At 45.4% G+C, this 19,859-nt stretch overlaps 1 protein-coding gene across 1 annotated transcript in view; it reads right to left on the bottom strand.

Moving 5' to 3' along the window:
* Positions 1-12,534: 12,534 nt before the first annotated feature.
* The window catches only part of COLGALT2 (collagen beta(1-O)galactosyltransferase 2), a 175,064-nt gene continuing 167,739 nt past the window's right edge, over positions 12,535-19,859 (bottom strand). Inside the window, exon 12 of the mRNA XM_040408284.1 lies at positions 12,535-14,096. Within this exon, the coding sequence (XP_040264218.1) occupies positions 13,823-14,096 (274 nt within the window). The 3' untranslated portion in view covers positions 12,535-13,822. The remainder of the gene's footprint in view (positions 14,097-19,859) is intronic.

The raw sequence follows: 19,859 nt of genomic DNA, 5'->3' as shown, positions 1-19,859 counted from the left end.
CCTGGCAGGCTGTTCAAACAGAATCCCGGCACAAATGCCAAAAACAGGCCAGATCTCCGCCAGGTCCCATTATAGACAATGGAGCCTGGCAGTGGTCTGGCCAGATACAATGAGCTCCGGCAGGCTGCTCCTCTGCCAGAACAGCCTGCTAGTAGATTTTATTGCTAGTGTGGAACTAGTCCAATACTTCTGTCGGCCAACCGGCTATTTTTGGCGTGACCTGTCGAGGGTCTAATGGGGAGCTAACGACTCTCTCCTGACAGATGGGAAGGATCAGGCTCAAAAGACAGCCCTCCTATACTCTGAGACTTTTCTCCTGCATTACCTTGGGGTCATTGGTAGTTCAGGGATGGCACCTAGAGCCAATACAGTATGTTACACACAATTGAATTATATAACTGTGATAAGCTGCTTTTTACATTTGTAACATACCCATGCTTTTAATAGTATTGCTCTTGTGCTAACGAATCCCAATTTTCCTAAAATGTCAGCTATACGTGTGAGGACTAAGGACATGGGGCAAGGAACTCTAGGAAGGCGGGATCACCCAGATTGACATGCCTGCATGCAGCCAATTAGCAGCCAGCCAGCCCTGTGATGTCACAGCCCTATAAATACGGCAGCCATTTTAGATTCTGCCTTTTTCCAGCATTTAGAAAAAAAAAGACAGAAAAAAAGATTTAGAAGTGCAGGGAAAGGATAGGGAGAAATCATTTCACAGCATCTTAGTGCAGGGAGAGACGTCAGAAGGCGCTAGGGACATTGATAAGAAAGCTATTTACAAGTGCAAGGAAAGATTATTTTGGGATCCAAATAGCCATTAGACAGCTCTGTCATTCCAATTATTTGGGATTGGGCTGCAAGTGCTATGTTTAAAAGCCTTTAGTGGCTTATATCTTATATCAGTACTACAAGAAAATTATATACGCATTTCACTTCTGCATTTATTTCTGGTGAAGTGTATAGGGGTGTATTTCAGTATTTACGCACTTCTCTATAAGTTTTTTCTGGTGAAAGCGTATAGGGGCGTATTTCAGTACAACAAGAAAAATATATTCTCAGTGCATTTCTGCTGCTAATTCTGGTGAAAGCGTATAGTGGCCTATTTCAGTCCAACAAGAAAAATATATTCTCAGTTCACTTCTGCAGTTATTTCTGTTGAAAGCGTACAGGGGCGTATTACAGCAAAAAAAGAAAAATATATACGCACTGCACTATTGCAGTTATTTCTGGTGAAAGCGCATAGGGGCGTATTTCAGTATTACAAGAAAAATATATTCTTAGTGCATTTCTGCAGTTAATTCTGGTGAAAGCGTATAGTGGCCTATTTCAGTCCAACAAGAAAAATATATTGTCAGTTCACTTCTGCAGTTATTTCTGTTAAAAGCGTATAGGGGGTATTTCAGTACTACAAGAAAAATATATACGCACTTCACTGGTGCACTTATTTGTGGCAAAAGCGTTCAGTGGTCTATTTCGTTATAGAAAGAAAAAAATATACGCACTTCACTGGTGCAGTTATTTGTGGCAAAAGGGTTTAATGGTCTATTTTTAAGTACAGAAAGAAAAATATATATGCACTTCACTGGTGCATATATTTCTGCTGAAAGCGTTTACTGGCCTATTTCAGTACAAAAAGAAAAATATATTCTCAGTTCACTTCAGCGGTTATATGTGTTGAAAGCATGGCTGGGAGTCAGCAGGGTGGCAGCAATGGGAGGTCGGCAGCCAAACGTGCCCAGGGTAGAGCACCTGCTTCGCAGCAGCCTACCTACCCGGGAAGTAATGGTGCAGGGGTTCATGGAAGTAGCGGTGGAAGCAGTCAGTCAGTGCGGCGGTTATAAGTGTCATTTTGTATTTCAGTACAAAAAGAAAAATACATTCTCAGTTCACGTCGGTGGCGGTTATATGTGTTGAAAGCGTTTAGTGGCCCCGTGTGGCTTCTACACACTTTCAAAATCATCCTTCAGCTGAGTGAATAGATGCCGGATGACCGGGACGCTCCATGACCTTCCCAGGAGCTGCTGTCGGGAGCAGCGGTTCATTTCTGAGACGTCCATATAGTGCGGGGGAATTCGGAACACCCTCTCCATCTCCGTGCACCGTTATATGCAGTAAAATCTTTTTATGACTTATTTTGGTGTAAAAACTAATTTTATTCAGCGTTCAGCGCTGCAGTTATATGCTGTAAAATCTTTTGTGACTTATTTCGGTGGGGAAAAAAAATGTATTCAGCGTTCAGTGCTGTAGTAATATGTGGTAAAATCTTTATTGAAGTATGTCGGTCGAAAAACCAAATTAATTCAGTAGTCAGCACTGCGGTTACATGCGGTAAAATCTTTATTGAAGTATTTCAGTCAAAAAACTAAATTTATTCTGCGGTCAGCGCTGCAGTTATATGCAGTAAAATCTTTAGTGACGTATCTTGATGAACACTTGAGGACACTTCCAGACTCTGTTATTGTGCTACTCTGTGGCTTACTCATGCTGCTGCCACCTTCAGACTCTGTTGTTGTGCCACTCTGTGGCCTACTCATGCTGCTAGCAACTCCAGACTCTATTGTTGTGCCACTCTGTGACCTACTCATGCTGCTGCCAACACCAGACTCGGTCACTGTGCCACTCTGTGGCCTACTCATGCTGCTGCCACCTTCAGACTCGGTCATCGTGTCACTCTGTGGCCTCCTCCTGATGCTACTGATGGCACCTCCAGACTCTGTCATTGTGCCACTCTGTGGCCTACTCATGCTGCTGCCAACTCCAGACTCTATCGTTGTGCCACTCTGTTGCCTACTCATGCTGCTGCCACCTTCAGACTTGGTCATTGTGCCACTCTATGGCCTCCTCCTGATGCTGCTGTTGCCACTTCCAGACTCTGTTATTGTGCCACTCTGTTGCCTACTCATGCTGCTGCCACCTTCAGACTCGGTCATTGTGCCACTCTGTGGCATCCTCCTGATGCTGCTGCTGCCACCTCCAGACTCTGTCATTGTTCCACTCTGTGGCCTACTCATGCTGCCACCTCCAGACTTGGTCATTGTGCCACTCGGTGACCTCTTTATACTGCTGCCAACTCCAGACTCGGTCATTGTGGCACTCGGTGGCCTCCTCATAATGCCACCACCTCAAGACTCTGTCATTGTGTTACTCAGTGGCCTTCTCCTAATGCTGCTGCCGCCACCTACGGACTGTAATTGTGCCACTTGGTGGCCTCCTCATACTGCTTCCACCTCCAGACCCTGTTATTTGGCCACTTTGTGGTTCCTCATGCTGCTTCCACCTCACCACTATGTCATAGGTCCACTCTGTGGACTTCTCATGCTGTTCCCACCCTTCCCCACTTCATGACTGGTCCACTATTTTGGCTTTCGGCCTGGCTGACATCATCATTTATATAGCACTTCTTCTGATCTGTCAGAAGGAAGGAAAAATGAGACGCACAACGGATCCTGTCTGTGTAGCAGCTTTAAGGCCTGTATGGTCTCATCAGAATTGGCTTATGAATTGGTAGCGAAAAGCAGGAGTGGGTAGAAAACACAGAAAACATGCAAATATTCCGTTCACGTGTCATCTCTGTTTTAGATCCACTCCTCTTTTTTTTGGCATTAGCAATACTGATGGATCACTGACCAAATGCTGACCTAGTGAAGGCATATGCTCCACAGACAGGATCCGTTTTTTGAGGGGTTATTGTTGTGATGGATCAGATGGATCACAAACTTACTGCTGACACCCTCTCCACTCTGTCGGGGCGCTCTACTTTTATAAGCGTTTAATAGAACAGGTTCTGTAGACATCCTATGTGGAATCTGCTGACGACAGTGTAAAAGGAGTGCCCTTCTTCTTGATGCTAACATCTACCTGTAAGGCTGAGTTGATACTTGAGATATTTGGTCAGTTTTGGCCCCATGACTGCCCAAATATGTGAATTATGCAGTGATTCTAAGAGCGACACCTGTCATATGCTTGTCATACTGACTCACAGTATTGTTTCACTACCACAGCAGACTCCCTATGCGTGTTACTGCAAGGCACAGTGTTCTACACCCCTATAAAGGCTCTCTTTTGCTGCTCGAAAATAGCAGTTTTTAAACACTATTCGCCACAAATAAATTTGGATTTTAGGAAAAATTCGGCGAACCGGCCGAATCGAATTTTTGAAAAATTTGTTCATCTCTAATTATCATTAACGGAAGCGTTTTTGCTGAACCCTGCCGGATCCAGCAAAAATGCTAGTGTGAAAGTAGCCTTAGAGCTCTAGTTAGGCCACTGTTTTTCAGCATTTTGTGCTACAGTATCTCCTCTGTAGGAGTGGACCAGACAGGTTAGGGCTCTTTCACACTTGCGTTCTTGTCTTCCGGCATAGAGTTCCGTCGTCGGGGCTCTATGCCGGAAGAATCCTGATCAGGATTATCCTAATGCATTCTGAATGGAGAGAAATCCGTTCAGGATGCATCAGGATGTCTTCAGTTCCGGAACGGAACGTTTTTTGGCCGGAGAAAATACCGCAGCATGCTGCGCTTTTTGCTCCGGCCAAAAATCCGGAACACTTGCCGCAAGGCCGGATCCGGAATTAATGCCCATTGAAAGGCATTGATCCGGATCCGGCCTTAAGCTAAACGTCGTTTCGGCGCATTGCCGGAGCCGACATTTAGCTTTTTCAGAGTGGTTACCATGGCTGCCGGGACGCTAAAGTCCTGACAGCCATGGTAAAGTGTAGCGGGGAGCGGGGGAGCAGCATACTTACCGTCCGTGCGGCTCCCCGGGCGCTCCAGAGTGACGTCAGGGCGCCCCAAGCGCATGGATGACGTGATCACATGTGATCACATGATCCATGCGCATGGGGCGCTCTGACGTCATTCTGGAGCGCCCGGGGAGCCGCACGGACGGTAAGTATGCTGCTCCCCCGCTCCCCACTACTACTATGGCAACCAGGACTTTAATAGCGTCCTGGGTGCCATAGTAACACTGAACGCATTTGGAAGACGGTTCCGTCTTCAAATGCTTTCAGTACACTTGCGTTTTTCCGGATCCGGCGTGTAATTCCGGCAAGTGGAGTACACGCCGGATCCGGACAACGCAAGTGTGAAAGAGGCCTTAGCCTTCACTCCCCAGATGCATTAAGGAACCTTGGGAAGCCATGGTAATGTAAGTGGTTTACCAGTTGTCTGTCCTTGGATCAGTTTTGGTAGGTGCTAACTAACCACTGAGTAATGGGCACAGACCACAAGCCTGGTAGTTTTAGATATCTCTGTCCCAGTCATCTAGCATCACAATTTGGCTTTTGTCAAAGTTGTTCAAATGCTTGCCCATTTTTCCTGCTTCCCACACATTAACTTCAAGACCTGACTATTCTCTCGCTGACAAATATATTCCAAGCTTCCAGCTATGCAGCGTGACTGGCGTGCTTCCCAGCACACGTGCACTCACCATCGCAGTGCTCAGTTGTGCCTTGGCTGGGCCGCATTATCCATACAACCTTCAGCACCAATATACAATCTGGGACAACATCCACACATAAAACTATAGCTACACCATCTATGCAACACCTCTCATCTTTCGGAATCATCTACTGGGGTATGTTATAGGAAGTTTTGGGGTGCTATATTTGATATTACTGGGGTTACTCATCTGACCTTTACACAACATAAGTCGCTTTGTGAATATTAAGACAGCACATCTGCATTGGGATTTTCAATGAATATAATATACCACTGTATCATCATTATGTCCTGTATGGACAACTAAGAGACTATACCGTGAGGGCCATCTTTCGTTTGGAAGATACGACCATTGATGTATCAACTCTTTGAGATAAGCCGGTGGTATACACCATCATCTACACTGTGTGGACACTGATGCCTGAAATTCCTCCTTTATGGCTGCACATCTTAGGGTGGGTTCACATCAGATTTTTCCAATCCTCAGACTGATGCCATACAGTGGCATCCGTTCACCATAGAGTTCCATTGTAAAAAAAAAAAAAAAAGTATACCTTTTTTTTTACCATTGTAAAAAAAGCATATACTTTTTTACAGGACTGCAGAATACAAGAACGTGGTGTGCTGCGCTTTTGCATCCTTTTTTTTGTAACGTCAAATGGAGGCATAAAACTTAATGTGAACCCACCCTTACAGAGATACCTCTAGATTTTGTTCTATCAGCCCTTGGAGGGACACACCGTGTAATATGTCCTTCATTATCCATCTATACTTATGTTATTATCACACTGTAATATATGCATTTTTGTCCTTTTAGTCCCCTTGTCCTTTTTTTGTCCCCTTAGGAACTGCTAATCATGACCATACGTGTCGGGATTGGTGCCCCACATCTGAGGGATAGGTTATTCCTTCCACTAAGGGGTACCCTGAGAGATCTCCCTGAGGGGTTTTAGCTTTGACTTTTGATAATTCACGCTCCATTTTTTGACCTCTTTTCATTGTATATACCGTATATATAAAGGTGAAACTTGAAAAATTTGAATATTGTGCAAAGTTCATTTATTTCAGTAATGTAACTTAAAATTTGAAACTAATATATGAGAGACTCATTACATGGAAAGCGAGATATTTCAAGCCTTTATTTGTTATAATTTGGATGATTATGGCTTATAGCTTATGAAACTCCAAAGTCACAATCTCGGGTACCCTTCGCCAAGGTGGTATGGATTAATTAGCTGACTAGAGCGTGACACTTTGAGCCTAAAATATTGAACTTTTTCACAATATTCTAATTTTAAGCATCACTAATGCAATTCCTTTTAATTTGCACTACTGAAATAAATGGACTTTTGCACAATATTCTGATTTTTCGAGTTTCTCCTGTATATATGTCCTCACATTTGGACACAATTGGTGTATCTACATCAGTGTGTCTGTATTGGCATCAATAAATCTTAAATGTTTCTGTATTCTTTGTCCAGAAAAGTTGTTATGTCTATGAACGAGGTGACCCTCTGTCCCTGATGTCATAGAGGGGTCCAGCTGCTGAAGTTAAATAATGATTGGGCTACAGTGAATTATAAAGTAAGGGTTTTAATCCATATATATTTTTAGTGATTGCGCAAATATATTCCATCCCTTAATAAGTGCCATTGGAACCAATCAATGCCATTTGTGTCACCTAGTTTTAATATTATGGCTTATCTGTATATCTCCTAAACCTTTCACATTTTTCCAACCAGGTGGACTACAAGAGCTCTGCATTTATACACGTGAGCTCATGCTAGAGAACATAAGCCCATGCTATTTCATGCTCTGCAGTCTTCTGCACCATGAGCTGATTCCTCCAGCTGCATATGGCCATGTCTGTCCTGCCAATTATCCGGTCACCCACTTCTTGCTGATCTCGGAGAACCCCTTTAATGTAGTTTACTTGGTAACGTGCATATGGCTGTAGCGATAGCCAGTTCGCAGCAGGTAGAAACAGCTAATTATACAGAACATTTCACAAGGTTTTAAAATAAGAATTCTACAATTGTTGGATGTAATTAGACTGGATCTGTTATTTTTGCAGAGCCATGGATCCCAATAGGCCCATAAACAGTCCCTAGAAAAGATGGTGGTGGTCTTCTGTTGTAAGGTGCATTGCCTGTCTCACAGGTTAATCTAGCAGAAGGGTTATTTATCTACAGAAAATGCCGGTTTTCTTACCAGATCTGCTCTGTAATGAGAGGTTCTGTGCAGAAAGATCTCCCTTCAGTCCATGTGAAGAATTGCTGGACAATACAGAGTGGTTGCTAAGCCGTTAGTCTGTTGGACGCATTGGATTGTGTACAGCTAGGGAGTGTCCTAATTACTTTACAGGCATTCACTCTTCTGCATGCTGGTTATCTGAATTGTACATCTAGGAGCTGACAGCAGAGCCGCCCTTTATGTTACATAGCTACACAATCCTCATGCAAATAGCTGCAGCTCTTGTACAGACCTGTAATACTGCACCCATGAAAGTCTAGGGGCTCTCATGTACCTTCACATGCCTCCGGTATTTATGGAGAGGTCGAGATTTTCTGTTGGATTTGACAGTATAAGGCTACATTCACACGACTGTATGTGTTTTGTGGTCCGCAAAAAAAAAAACGGATGACGTCCGTATGGCATCCGTTTTTTTGCTGATCCATTGTAACATTGCCTATTCTTGTCCGCAAAATGGCCAAGAATAGGACATGTTCCATTATTTTTGCGGGGCAACGGAACTGACATACGGATGCTGTCCGCATTTTTTGTGGACCCATTGAAATGAATGGGACTGCATCCTATCTGCAAAAAAAAACAGAACGGACACGGAAACAAAATGCGTTTGTGTGTATGAGCCCTAAATATGATGTCCTGTATTACTGAGGCAGTCTCTCTTATTGCTTTTCAGATACAGTATATCACTATAACCTATAAATACTACAGTAATACCACAGTAATACTACTGTAGATATTACACCCACTGAGGGCCACACTGTTGACTCTAGTGTCATTCAGCTCAGTAGGTATGTGTTGGATTCAATTGCTTCAAATACTATTAAGGGGGTTTTCTGGTAACTGTCATGTTTTGTTTTTTATTTAGAAAATGTGTCCATTTATATTAGAAAACTTGGCAGAGGAAGCTGTTCTACTGTACAGAGGGACCGTTATAGTCTATGCTATTTATTATATACTGTAATTGCCCCTATATACAATAGAACAGCTTCCCCCTGCCTCCCTGCATTGACAGTAGCGCTGGCCATGCTGATCTGTAAGAAAGAGCAAGGAATATAAATACCGTATATATTTGATCTACAGATATTAATCTACTGTCCCCACTATTTGGGAGAGCAGTGAGGGCAGACAATTTTCCCTATCTCTGTCCCCATCTATACACATTAGCAAAAGGTGAACACTGCGAACAATGGCAACAGTGTCAGGAAGGGGTTAAATGGTTTTTCCCACTTTATATATATTGTAAAAACAAATCACCGATTAATGGGGATCCAACTAGCAGTACCTTCACCAGTTGTTAGGAAGAAGTAAAGAATTCTTCACCGATTTAGGCTCCATTCACACATCCGTGGTGTGTTGCGGATCCGCAACACACCCGCCCGGCACCCCTATAGAAATGCCTATTCTTGTCCGCAAGCTGCGGACAAGAATAGGACATGTTCTATCTTTTGCGGAGCTGCGGACCTGAAGATCAGGGCCGCGCTCCTTAATGCGGATGCTGACAGCACACTGTGTGCTGTCCGCATCCATTCCGTCCCCTTAGAAAATCAATGGGTCCGCACCCGTTTCGCAAAATTGCGGAACGGATGCGGACCCATTTGCGGACGTGTGAATGGAGCCTAACCTAGCACAGTGATTCTCCCAGCACAGGGAATTTCAGCTCAGGATAGACATGGAGTCCCAAGGGTTGTACCCCCATCAATGATAATGCTATGGTATTACGGCATATACTTTACATGATGGAAATACCTTTTTATTAAAACTTTTTGAGGGTACTACTGATAGAGAAGTGAATATCATTCAGTTTCCCTTACTCAGCTTCTGCTCAAAAGAACAGAAGAAAATGGCTTCCACAGACACAATGGCTCCCATATCCGACTACAGCTTCTGTTCACCTCAAGCAAGCAGCTTCAAGCAAAGAAAGACACAAAGACCACCGGCTTCACCCATCTGGCAAGGGGGGGGGGGGGACTTCCTCTGCACACGGATGTGGCAGAAAATAGATATATGTATCTATGCAGTGCTTTTGGCCAATAGCAAAGATATACGCCGCCCTCCATTCCCCCCACTTCTTCCTGTTCTATATTTGCTGCTCTATATAATGTCAGCTGTTCCGTAATAAAGTTGAGAAGTTACTATGACCATACCTGAGTCAGTGTGATTTCTTCTGTGCATGCACATATACCGGAAACACCATTCGAATTTGGAGCAACAGAGCAAACCCTAATTCCCCTGTTTAGGGGTGACTTTAAAGAGGACCTTTCACTAGATTAAAAAATCTAAACTAACTATACAGACATGGAGAGCGGCGCCCAGGGATCCCCCTGCACTTACTATTATCCCTGGGCGCCGCTCCGTTCGCCCGGTATAGCCTCCGGTATCTTCATATGTTAGGCTCCACCCAGGGGAACCTGCCGGCGGCTCTTTTTCCCAGGTTCCCCTGGGTGGAGCCGAACATATGAAGATACCGGAGCCTATACCGGGCGAACGGAGCGGCGCCCAGGGATAATAGTAAGTGCAGGGGGATCCCTGGACGCCGCTCTCCATGTCTGTATAGTTAGGTTAGATTTTTTAATCTAGTGAAAGGTCCTCTTTAACACTACCACAGTTGGTGGGTCTGCTGCATCAAATTATGTGTGTGTTTCCTATGGATTTTGGTGTGTAAATGAAGCAGATTTCCATTACAAAGGGCAGAATCCATAGGGGAAATTCACAGCATAAATTGACAAATTATTCATTCTGTTGTTTTGCTCCATTAGATGAGCAGAACAGAGCTGAACACACTCCTTTGACTGAAAGTCTGTTCAGAATAGCAATGACGGTTGCAAGAAATCCAGCTGGGTTGGATTTCTTGCGACTGATGCGGCGGTCCCATTCATTTCTATGGGATTACCGTGACTCAGCGATCCTGTCACCGTGTAGCCCTAGCCTTAAAGTGGATCTGCTGACTGCTGTTACTGGGGCTCTTTGGCTCAGGGCAGGGGCGGACATATGGCCTGGTTCAGCTGCACAGGGGCCCAGCAACGGAGGGGACCCATCCCATTGCCCAGCAGAGGAGTTTTATTTTTATTTTTTTTCATATTATTTTTTTTCACTCCCTCTGCCAACAGGGTAACTTGGTCGGGGGTGGGTTGATTAGGACTTAGGCCTAGCTCACATGAATGGTTTTTTTGTGGGTGTACGGGCCGTTTTTTTGTGTTCCGTATACGGTCCGTATACGGAACCATTCATTTCAGTGGTTCCGCAAAAAAACGGAATGTGTTCCGTATGCATTCCGTTTCCGTATTTCCGTTCCGTTGAAAGATAGAGCTTGTCCTATATTTGGCCGTAAATCACGGGTCGTGGCTCCATTCAAGTCAATGGGTCCGCAAAAAAAAAACGGAACACATACGGAAATGCATCCGTATGTCTTCCGTTTCCGTTCCGTTTTTTCTGAACCATCTATTGAAAATGTTATGGCCAGCCCAATTTTTTCTATGTAATTACTGTATACTGTATATGCCATACGGAAAAACGGAACGGAAAAACGGAAAGGAAACGGGAACACAACGGAACTCAAAAACGGAACAACGGATCCGTGAAAAACGGACCGCAAAAAACAATAAAAGCCATACGGTCGTGTGAACTAGGCCTTACTGTGAATCTGCTGCCTGTTGTGCCTAAACTCCATAGCTGAAGGACCTGCGATTACATCATAGTCATGTGATCTTTTCAACAGTGGAAGTGGTGGTAGGACCTGTGATGAGGTCATCGTCATGTGATCAGTGCAGTAAGCGGCAGCTTTCAGCAGTGGAGACCTGTGATGCCTTAGAATGAATGTAAGTGCTAGAGAAATCCTGGGAGATGTGGTTTCTCCCCTATTAAACCTCCTCCCTGCTTACTGGGAGGGAAATATGTTATTAAACTGGGACTCTATGTTAGAGAGTCTGAAGGGAGAGGAGGGGTGTGAGTTACATGGGTCTGTATATTACAGAAGATTGGGGGAGATGACTGATGTTATTTACATGGGACTGGATATTATAGAGGACTGGAGGCTAAGGAGTGATGTTATTTACATGGGACTATGTGCTGGAGGAGATTTAAGTTATTTACATGGAACTGTATGTTATAGAAGACTGTAACAAAGAGAAGTTGTTTACATGGGATTGGAGGGGGAGGACTGGTGTTATTTACATGGGACTGTATGTTATAGAAGACTGTAAGGAAGAGAGGTTGTTTACATGTGACTGTATCATATTGAAGACTGGTGGGAGAGGACTGGTGTTATTACATGGGACTGCATGGTATAGAAGACTGGAGGGAGAGGAGTGATGTTATTTACATGGGACTGCATGGTATAGAAGATTGGAGGGAGAGGACAGGCATTATAATTTATGGGGGCACTACAGAGAAGATTATAATTCCAGGGGGTACTGCAGGGGGCATTATAATTACAGGTGGCACTGCAGAGGGCATTATAAATACAGGGGGCACTGCAGGGAACATTATAAATACTGTGGGCAGTGGTGGCAGGCATTACTACTACTGAGGGCTCTATAGAAGTGCCTTATAGATTGGTCTTATTTCTATTAGGGGTGTCTTATTAGTACTGAGGGCACTATAGGGAGCCTTATTACCACTGAAGCTACTGGGGGGGGGGGTTCATTTGTACCAGTTTCATAAATTAGGCACATCATAGACTGGATTACAACACCGGTCTTTGATAAATATCCCCCCTAGTTTGAGTGTCTGGAAATAGTCTTCAAAGCCTCTGCAGGCCTTTCACGTTTTACTTCTCAGCACTGAATTCGACATATGTTACTTAGTTGGTCCATGGGTTTTATTTTAAGAAACAGCTCTTGTTTTTACAGCAATTATTATTTCACATAATTTCAGTAACAAAAAATAATTTTCTGGATATTTCTTCAGACTCCTGAATGAAAACATAATACATATCCTGCTTAAATAACGTGCACACAGGCTTAATAGAATAATTACTGATACAATTCAAAATAGATTTTAAATATGTTCCTTAGGATCATAATATGCTCAGAATTTACCACACAGAACACCCCATAAGCTGTAATGCACATACAAACACAAAAAGGAATTCTGCAAAGGTTTCCACTGGAGTCTTATCAGATCTTTTAAAGGGGGTCTCTTACTGCAGCAAATGGCATTTATCATGTAGGAAAGTTACTACAGTGGGAGTACACATAGGAACGCATGCACAGCAGCTCCCGCCCCGGCCACTTTGTATCTGCACTGCAGCAGTGGCTGTAACCGCTGGAAACGGAATGAATCCAGCCAGCATAGGAGGCAATATGGAGAATCACAATACATTAGTAAGTGCCTTGTACATGATAAATGCCATTTGAAGAAGTGAGACAACCCCTTTCACACAAGACAGCAGTAATGCTACCAACTGTTTTCATCCTATTGAAAAATTAGTATTATGATAATTGCATAAGGATCGGAAAATGTTGTACTTATAAGGGGTTAAATATAGACTTGCGATGGTGGTAACAGTAGCCATAGCCTGAATCCATAGGTAGACACTGAGTGGCATGTATGTGAAATACATCAGTGAGTAAGTAAAGGTTCGGCCACATGCGGTGTATACGCTGCAGAACTGCATGCAGTACCCGGAATGTGGATATTTTATTTTTTTAATTACTACGTACTGCAGAAAATTTACAGAATAAAAATAACACATAATTTGACACAATATGCCATCAATTTATGTTGCTGATTTTCAACACAGATTGCACTTTTTCTGATTCTCCGGTGACACCCTCATCAAGTCCACGGTGAAAGCTGTGGCAAAATCCGCATGCAGATTTGGCTGTGTATCTATAGCAGATTTTTCTGCACCAAAATACACCATGTGTGGCCGTCCCTGTGAAATGTTTTTGCTGTCGTTTTTCGTTGTGTTAGTGCTGTAGTCCCCAACCTTATCACTTCGTCCCAAACCCCTGCATGTGAACTCAGCCTAACCTGGAACTAAAGTCATTCTGTGACATCTAGCAGGACCGGTATAGCCACTGTTCTGTACATGTGCTCATTCATATAAAATTACTTTCTATTTCAAAATATTCACAGTTAACATTTTTTCTATACAGAACAGATGTGCTATATACACAACTTTGCAGTAATCATAGTTCATCCCGAGATGATGTGTCAAGTGTAGTCTGAGGTGACAATGCGTCTGTATTCTGAGCATCCGTGTGTATTTGACCCTGCTGTCGGGTTTTTCCAGAGTACTGTCTGTCCCAATCAGTTGCCAGCGTCTCATTGTCCCATATGGTGGATGTTTCTGTGTCACTGAAATATCCAGGCTGGCCAGTGTAATGCGTTGGGTAGACAAGCAGGGGCTCAGCAGAAAAGGCGTTGAGATCACGCGGGTGATAATGCTCCATATATTTCTCTCTAAAGACAAGACAAAAGATAAGAATATAACATATATAATAAACCTATTTACATGATAATTAACTTTTGTCCCAGATCTTTCTGAACCTCCAAAATCCGTTCTCTCACTGCTCCTGAGACCCCAGTTTTCTCAAACTAATATGCTAGGCTGCATCTCTCGGGCAGACTGGATATCTTGTGTCATGCACTACCCTGAGGTATTTCCTCCTGCATTCTACTAAGCAGGTACAGTTCAGAAAGTCTTCATACCCTTTCACTTTTTTCATATTTTGTTATGTTGTGGCCTAAAATAAAAAAGTTCACATTGTTGCACATTGTTCTTCACTCAATACCTCATAATGAGAAAGTGAAAACAGAATGTTAGAAATCTTTGCTAATTTATTGAAAAGGAGAACCTTAAATATTGCATGGACATAAGTATTCAGACCCTTTACTCAGTACTTAGTTGAGGCCCCTTTGGCAGAGATCCTCTCAATCTCCGCCAGACTTGGATGGGAACCATTGGTGGAGAACCATTTTCAGGTCTCTCCAGATATCTTTAATTTGGGTTCAAGTCAGGGCTCTGGCTGGGCCACGCAAGGACGTTTACACAGTTGTCCCTAAGCCACCCCTGTGTTGTCTTGGATGTGTGCTCAGGGTCATTGACATGTTGGAAGGTGAACCTTTGGCTCAGTCTGAGGTCCAGAGCACTCTGGATCGGGTTTTCATTAAGAATATCTCTGGTTATGGAGGAGCTCTGTGCCTGCTGCTATCCTGCTATCCAGGGCGGGCACAGGCACTGCATTATTCACTTAGTTTCTGGCCAGCTCTCAGACACCTGTGTCTGATGCTGTAGACCGCAGCCTGGCTGCAAGGTCTCTTGTGTGTTCATTAGTGGAACTTTTCCTTGCAGCACTGCAGGAGTTGATGTCCATTCTGATTCTGTTCTCAGCTGCTTGGCTGATCTACTCACCTATATGGCTATTATATAGCCCACTTCCTTGGCTATGCAATTAGGTCTCTGTAGATCTAGCATTAGGTCCCTCTAGCTAGCTAGAGCCTGTAAAAGAGCTAATTTCTGTTTATATTCCTGAGTATTTTCTGGATCCTGTACCTACAGTATGCTGCCTGCTTCAAACTTTGGAGTGTTTCATGGAGTTGTACAAACTCTGCCAGCCTTGACCTCTGCCTGTTTTCTAAGTGTTTTGCCTCATCCCTTGGCGCCACGCACCAGTGCCCCTGATCCCTCTGGGTCAGCAGCCAACCACACCATGACTATTCCAAGAGGAGGTGGCCTGATGACTCCCATGGGGTGAAGGCCCGATCCCTGTATAAGGGTTAAAGGGCGAATACCAGGGGACCACCAACATTATGTCCTCAGGACGAACCCAAAGTCATACTGGTTACCTGGCACAGTGGATCCAAATCCACTGCCCATAATAGTATTTTGCTCCATACAACTTTCCCTCAACCCTGACCAGTCTCCCTGTCCCAGCTGCTGAAAAACACCCCACAGCATCATGCTGTCACCCCCATGCTTCACTGTACAGCAGGGGCGTCGTTAGGTCTGGAGCCCCGAATGTTTTGTCCAGTGCCCCGAATGTTTATGCTGGCCGGGAAGAGCTATACTCACCTTTTCCTTCCTGGTCCTCGGCGCTCCATTGTGAAGGCTGTGCACAGTGTGAGGCCACAGCAAACTATACAAGAGGATTTCCGAGTGGTGAAGAGCGGCAGCATCCGGAGCAGGAACGGTAATTTTTTTTATTTTTTTTTATTTAGGGGCTGATGGAGGCACTGGGGGATGGAGAGGGGCACTGGGGGCTGAAAAGAGGCTGCTGGGGGCTGATATGAGGCACTGGGGGCTGAAGAGGGGCATTGGGGGCTTATGTGAGGCACTGGGGGGGGGGGCTGATGTAAGGCACTGAGGGGCTGAAAAGAGGCTACTGGGGGGCTGAAGAGGGGCACTGAGGGGCTGATATTAGGCACTGGGGGGCTGATATGAGGCACTGGGGGGCTGAAGAGGGGCATTGGGGGCTGAAGCAGGGCATTGGGGGCTGATGTGAGGCACTGGGGGGCTGATATGAGGCACTGGGGGGCTGAAAAGAGGCACTGGGGGGCTGAAGAGAGGCACAGGGGGGCTGATATGAGGCACTGGGGGGCTGAAGAGGGGAATTGGGAGCTGATGTGAGGCGCTGGGGGGCTGAAAAGAGGCTGCTGGGGGGCTGAAGAGGGGCACTGGGGGGCTGAAGAGGGGCACTGGGGGGCTGATATGAGGCACTGGGGGGCTGAAGAGGGGAATTGGGAGCTGATGTGAGGCGCTGGGGGGCTGAAAAGAGGCTGCTGGGGGGCTGAAGAGGGGCACTGGACGGCTGAAGAGGGGCACTGGGGGGCTGAAGAGGGGAATTGGGAGCTGATGTGAGGCACTGGGGGGCTGATATGAGGCACTGGGGGGCTGGAGAGGGACACTGGGGGGCTGAAGAGAGGCACTGGGGGACTGAAGAGAGGCACTGGGGGGCTGAAGAGAGGCACTGGGGGGCTGATGTGAGGCACTGGGAGACTGATGTGAGGCACTGGGGGACTGATATGAGGCACTGGGGGGAAGAAGAGGGACACTGGGGGGCTGAAGAAAAGGCACTGGGAAGCTGATATGAGGCACTGGGGGGCTGAAGAGGGGCATTAGGGGCTTAAGTGAGGCACTGGGGGGCTGAAAAGAGGCTGCTGGGGGGCTGAAGAGGGGCACTGGGGGGCTGATATGAGGCTCTGGGGGGCTGATATGAGGCACTGGGGGGCTGAAGAGGGGCATTGGGGGCTGATGTGAGGCACTGGGGGGCTGAAGAGGGACACTGGGGGGGCTGAAGAGAGGCACTGGGGGGCTGATATGAGACACTGGGGGCTGAAGAGGGACACTGGGGGGCTGAAGAGAGGCACTGGGGAGCTGATATGAGGCACAGGGGGCTGATATGAGGCACTGGGGGCTGGAGAGAGGCTGCTGGGGGGCTGAAGAGGGGCACTGGGGGCTGATATGAGGCACTGGGGGGATGGAGAGAGGCTACTGGGCGCTGAAGAGGGGCACTGGGGGCTGATATGAGGCACTGGGGGGCTAAAGAGAGGCACTGGGGGCTGATATGAGGTACTGGGGGGCTAATATGAGTCACTGGGGGCTGGACAGAGGCTGCTGGGGGTAATTGGGGCTTTTATCTGAGGTCTGATTGGGGGTAATTCACATTGGGGTCTGATCTGAGGTCTTATTGGGGTCTTATTAACATTGGGGGTCTTATTGGGGCTGTCAGCTGAGGTCTGACCTCAGGTGAAATGAAAAATATTTTTTTCTTATTGTCCCTCTCTAAAACCTAGGTGCGTCTTATGGGCCGGAGCGTCTTATAGGGCGAAAAATACGGGTAAGTTTAAAAATGATTTCTTCTCCCTTCATTATATTGATAGTGCGGGTCTGTATGTATGTATGTATGCAGAGTGTATTTGTGTATATATATATATATATATATATATATATATATATGTGTGTGTATGTGTATATAATATATACATACATACACGCGCGGCGTGTGTGTGTTTGTGCTTTAGGGTGCACACCCTAATGCAATAGGCTGCGCACGCCTATGCTGGTGGGATTTTTTTATTTTATTAGGCTATTCCTAGAAGTCTGGGCAATCCCACAGATCATCCCCCAACCCCCCTTGTACTTGTTCCGCTACTTGCAGGTTGCACGGGCATGAGTTCAGAACTTCAGTCACTTCGGTCTGAAGTTCTGAACTCATGCCAGTGCAGCCTGCAAATAGCGGAACAAGTACAAGGGGGGTTGATGGGTTCCAACTTCTGTGATTAGTTTAAATTAGGCTGACCATAGGTTAAAATGATCTGTGGGGTTGCCCAGACGGATAGGCCCTTCACTGTAGTTATTAACCCCTTTCAGCAGTCCCCCATTCACTGACAAAGGCTGTTGCACAGCCGAAACGTTGCTAATTTTGTGTATGCTGTGAAGTCCTCAATAAAGATGAAATGATGGGAGATGCTGCCACCGCTGTTTGATTTTTACGTATTTTCTGGCTGATTGGATGCGCGGCTGGTGCGGGGCTGCTGCATCTTCCTGTAAGAAGTACGGACCATGGAGTGCTGTTCCTGCACATTTGATTCCATTCACTGAAGGAGTGACTGCTGAAAGGGGTTAATAACTACTGTGAAGGCCCACAATGCAGACGAGGGCGTGGCTTCATGGGGTGGGGGCGTGGGTCCACGTGGGCTCGTGCCCCGGATGTCTTCATACCCTAGCAAAGCCCCTGCTGTGCAGATTGTGTTGGGCAGTGCCTGGGTTCCTCCAGACATCACACCTACATCTTGTGCACAATTATTAGGCAAGGTTCATTTTATTATTGAACAAATACAGAGTGCTTTCAGTCAATCCAAAATGTTAATAAACCTCAAACCTGAATATTTTTGTTTTAATTTTAGTTTTTGCAATTTAATAAATTTGCAAAGATTTCTCATTATGGGTTATTGAGTGTAGACTGATGGGGAAAACTTACGGTAGGTCTTTCATTGGAATAAGGCTGGGTTCACACTGCGTTATACAGCACACTATTCTGCATGGTGAAAGAAACAAATGAAGATGAATCATTTGGACTCTGCTTTAGTGAAGTGAATATATCCATTGCAGCATATGTCTGAATACCACTTTCGGATATTCAAAGTTATATCTCTGATGGAAAGCCCAGCGGGGGGCTGCTATGCAGTGTGAGCCTGGTCTAAAACTCAGTGACAGTAATGTATTAATGCCTGAGCACTATACATTCATGTCATACATGAGAGCATGTGGGCTTGGAGAAGTGAGCACTTTTTTAGGGCATGGGGCTTCATTGTTTATTTTTTGAATTTAACAATTTAGAATACTCTTTTTTTTTTTACTACGATTTGTGCTTTCTCTTCTGCCTCCATATCTAAAGCTAGCGCAGGGGTAGGCAACCTTCGGCACTCCAGCTGTTGTGAAACTACAATTCCCAGCATGCTCCATTCATTTCTATGTAGGTTCTTAGAAGAGCAGAGCAAGTGTGCATGCTGGGAGTTGTAGTTTCACAACAGCTGGAGTGCCGGAGGTTGCCTACCCCTGCGCTAGCAGATCCAGTCATCTGTATGCACAGACATACAGAAAAGACACAACTGCATAACTCTAAGGCTGTGTGCAGCAGTATTTGTCCGGCCGAATCTCCGCATATTTGCCGGGTAGAGGCTGGATCTCCGCCGGACGCCATTATAGTAAATAGGGCCAGTGGACATTCTGGTTCGCTGCCGTAACACCTGCTGGCAGTGTGAAAGAAGCCTTCACATCTGCATTCAGGACGAGAACACTCAAGAAAGGGTATTTTAGTTCCCTGTGATAGTGTTACAGGCTGATCCTGCCAATGACACAGCCTGTACACCTGTGCTGTGCCATCAAAGGGTTGTCTCACTTCAGCAAATGGCATTTGTCATGTAGATAAAGTTATTACAAGGCACTTACTAATGTATTGTCATTATGCATATTGCCTCCTTTGCTGGCTGGATTCATTTTCCCATCATTTTCCCATCACATTATACACTGCTCATGGCCATGCTTGCACAATAAAGTAAAAAGTGCTGGACTCTCTGTTGGCTGGGACTCTCACGGCCACTGCTGATGGATTGCAGGGTGGTCGTAACCCCTGGAAACGAGTAGTCTATAATGTGATGGAAAAATGATTTGCACTTGATATAGGTGGCAGTGGCTCTGTCTTGACCTGTCTCTGGGAGGTG

The sequence above is a fragment of the Bufo bufo genome, chromosome 9 (genome assembly GCF_905171765.1).
Source record: "Bufo bufo chromosome 9, aBufBuf1.1, whole genome shotgun sequence".
Lineage (NCBI taxonomy): Eukaryota > Metazoa > Chordata > Amphibia > Anura > Bufonidae > Bufo > Bufo bufo.
The sequence above is the reverse complement of the archived record's forward strand: the minus strand, read 5'-3'. Positions and strand labels throughout refer to the sequence as shown.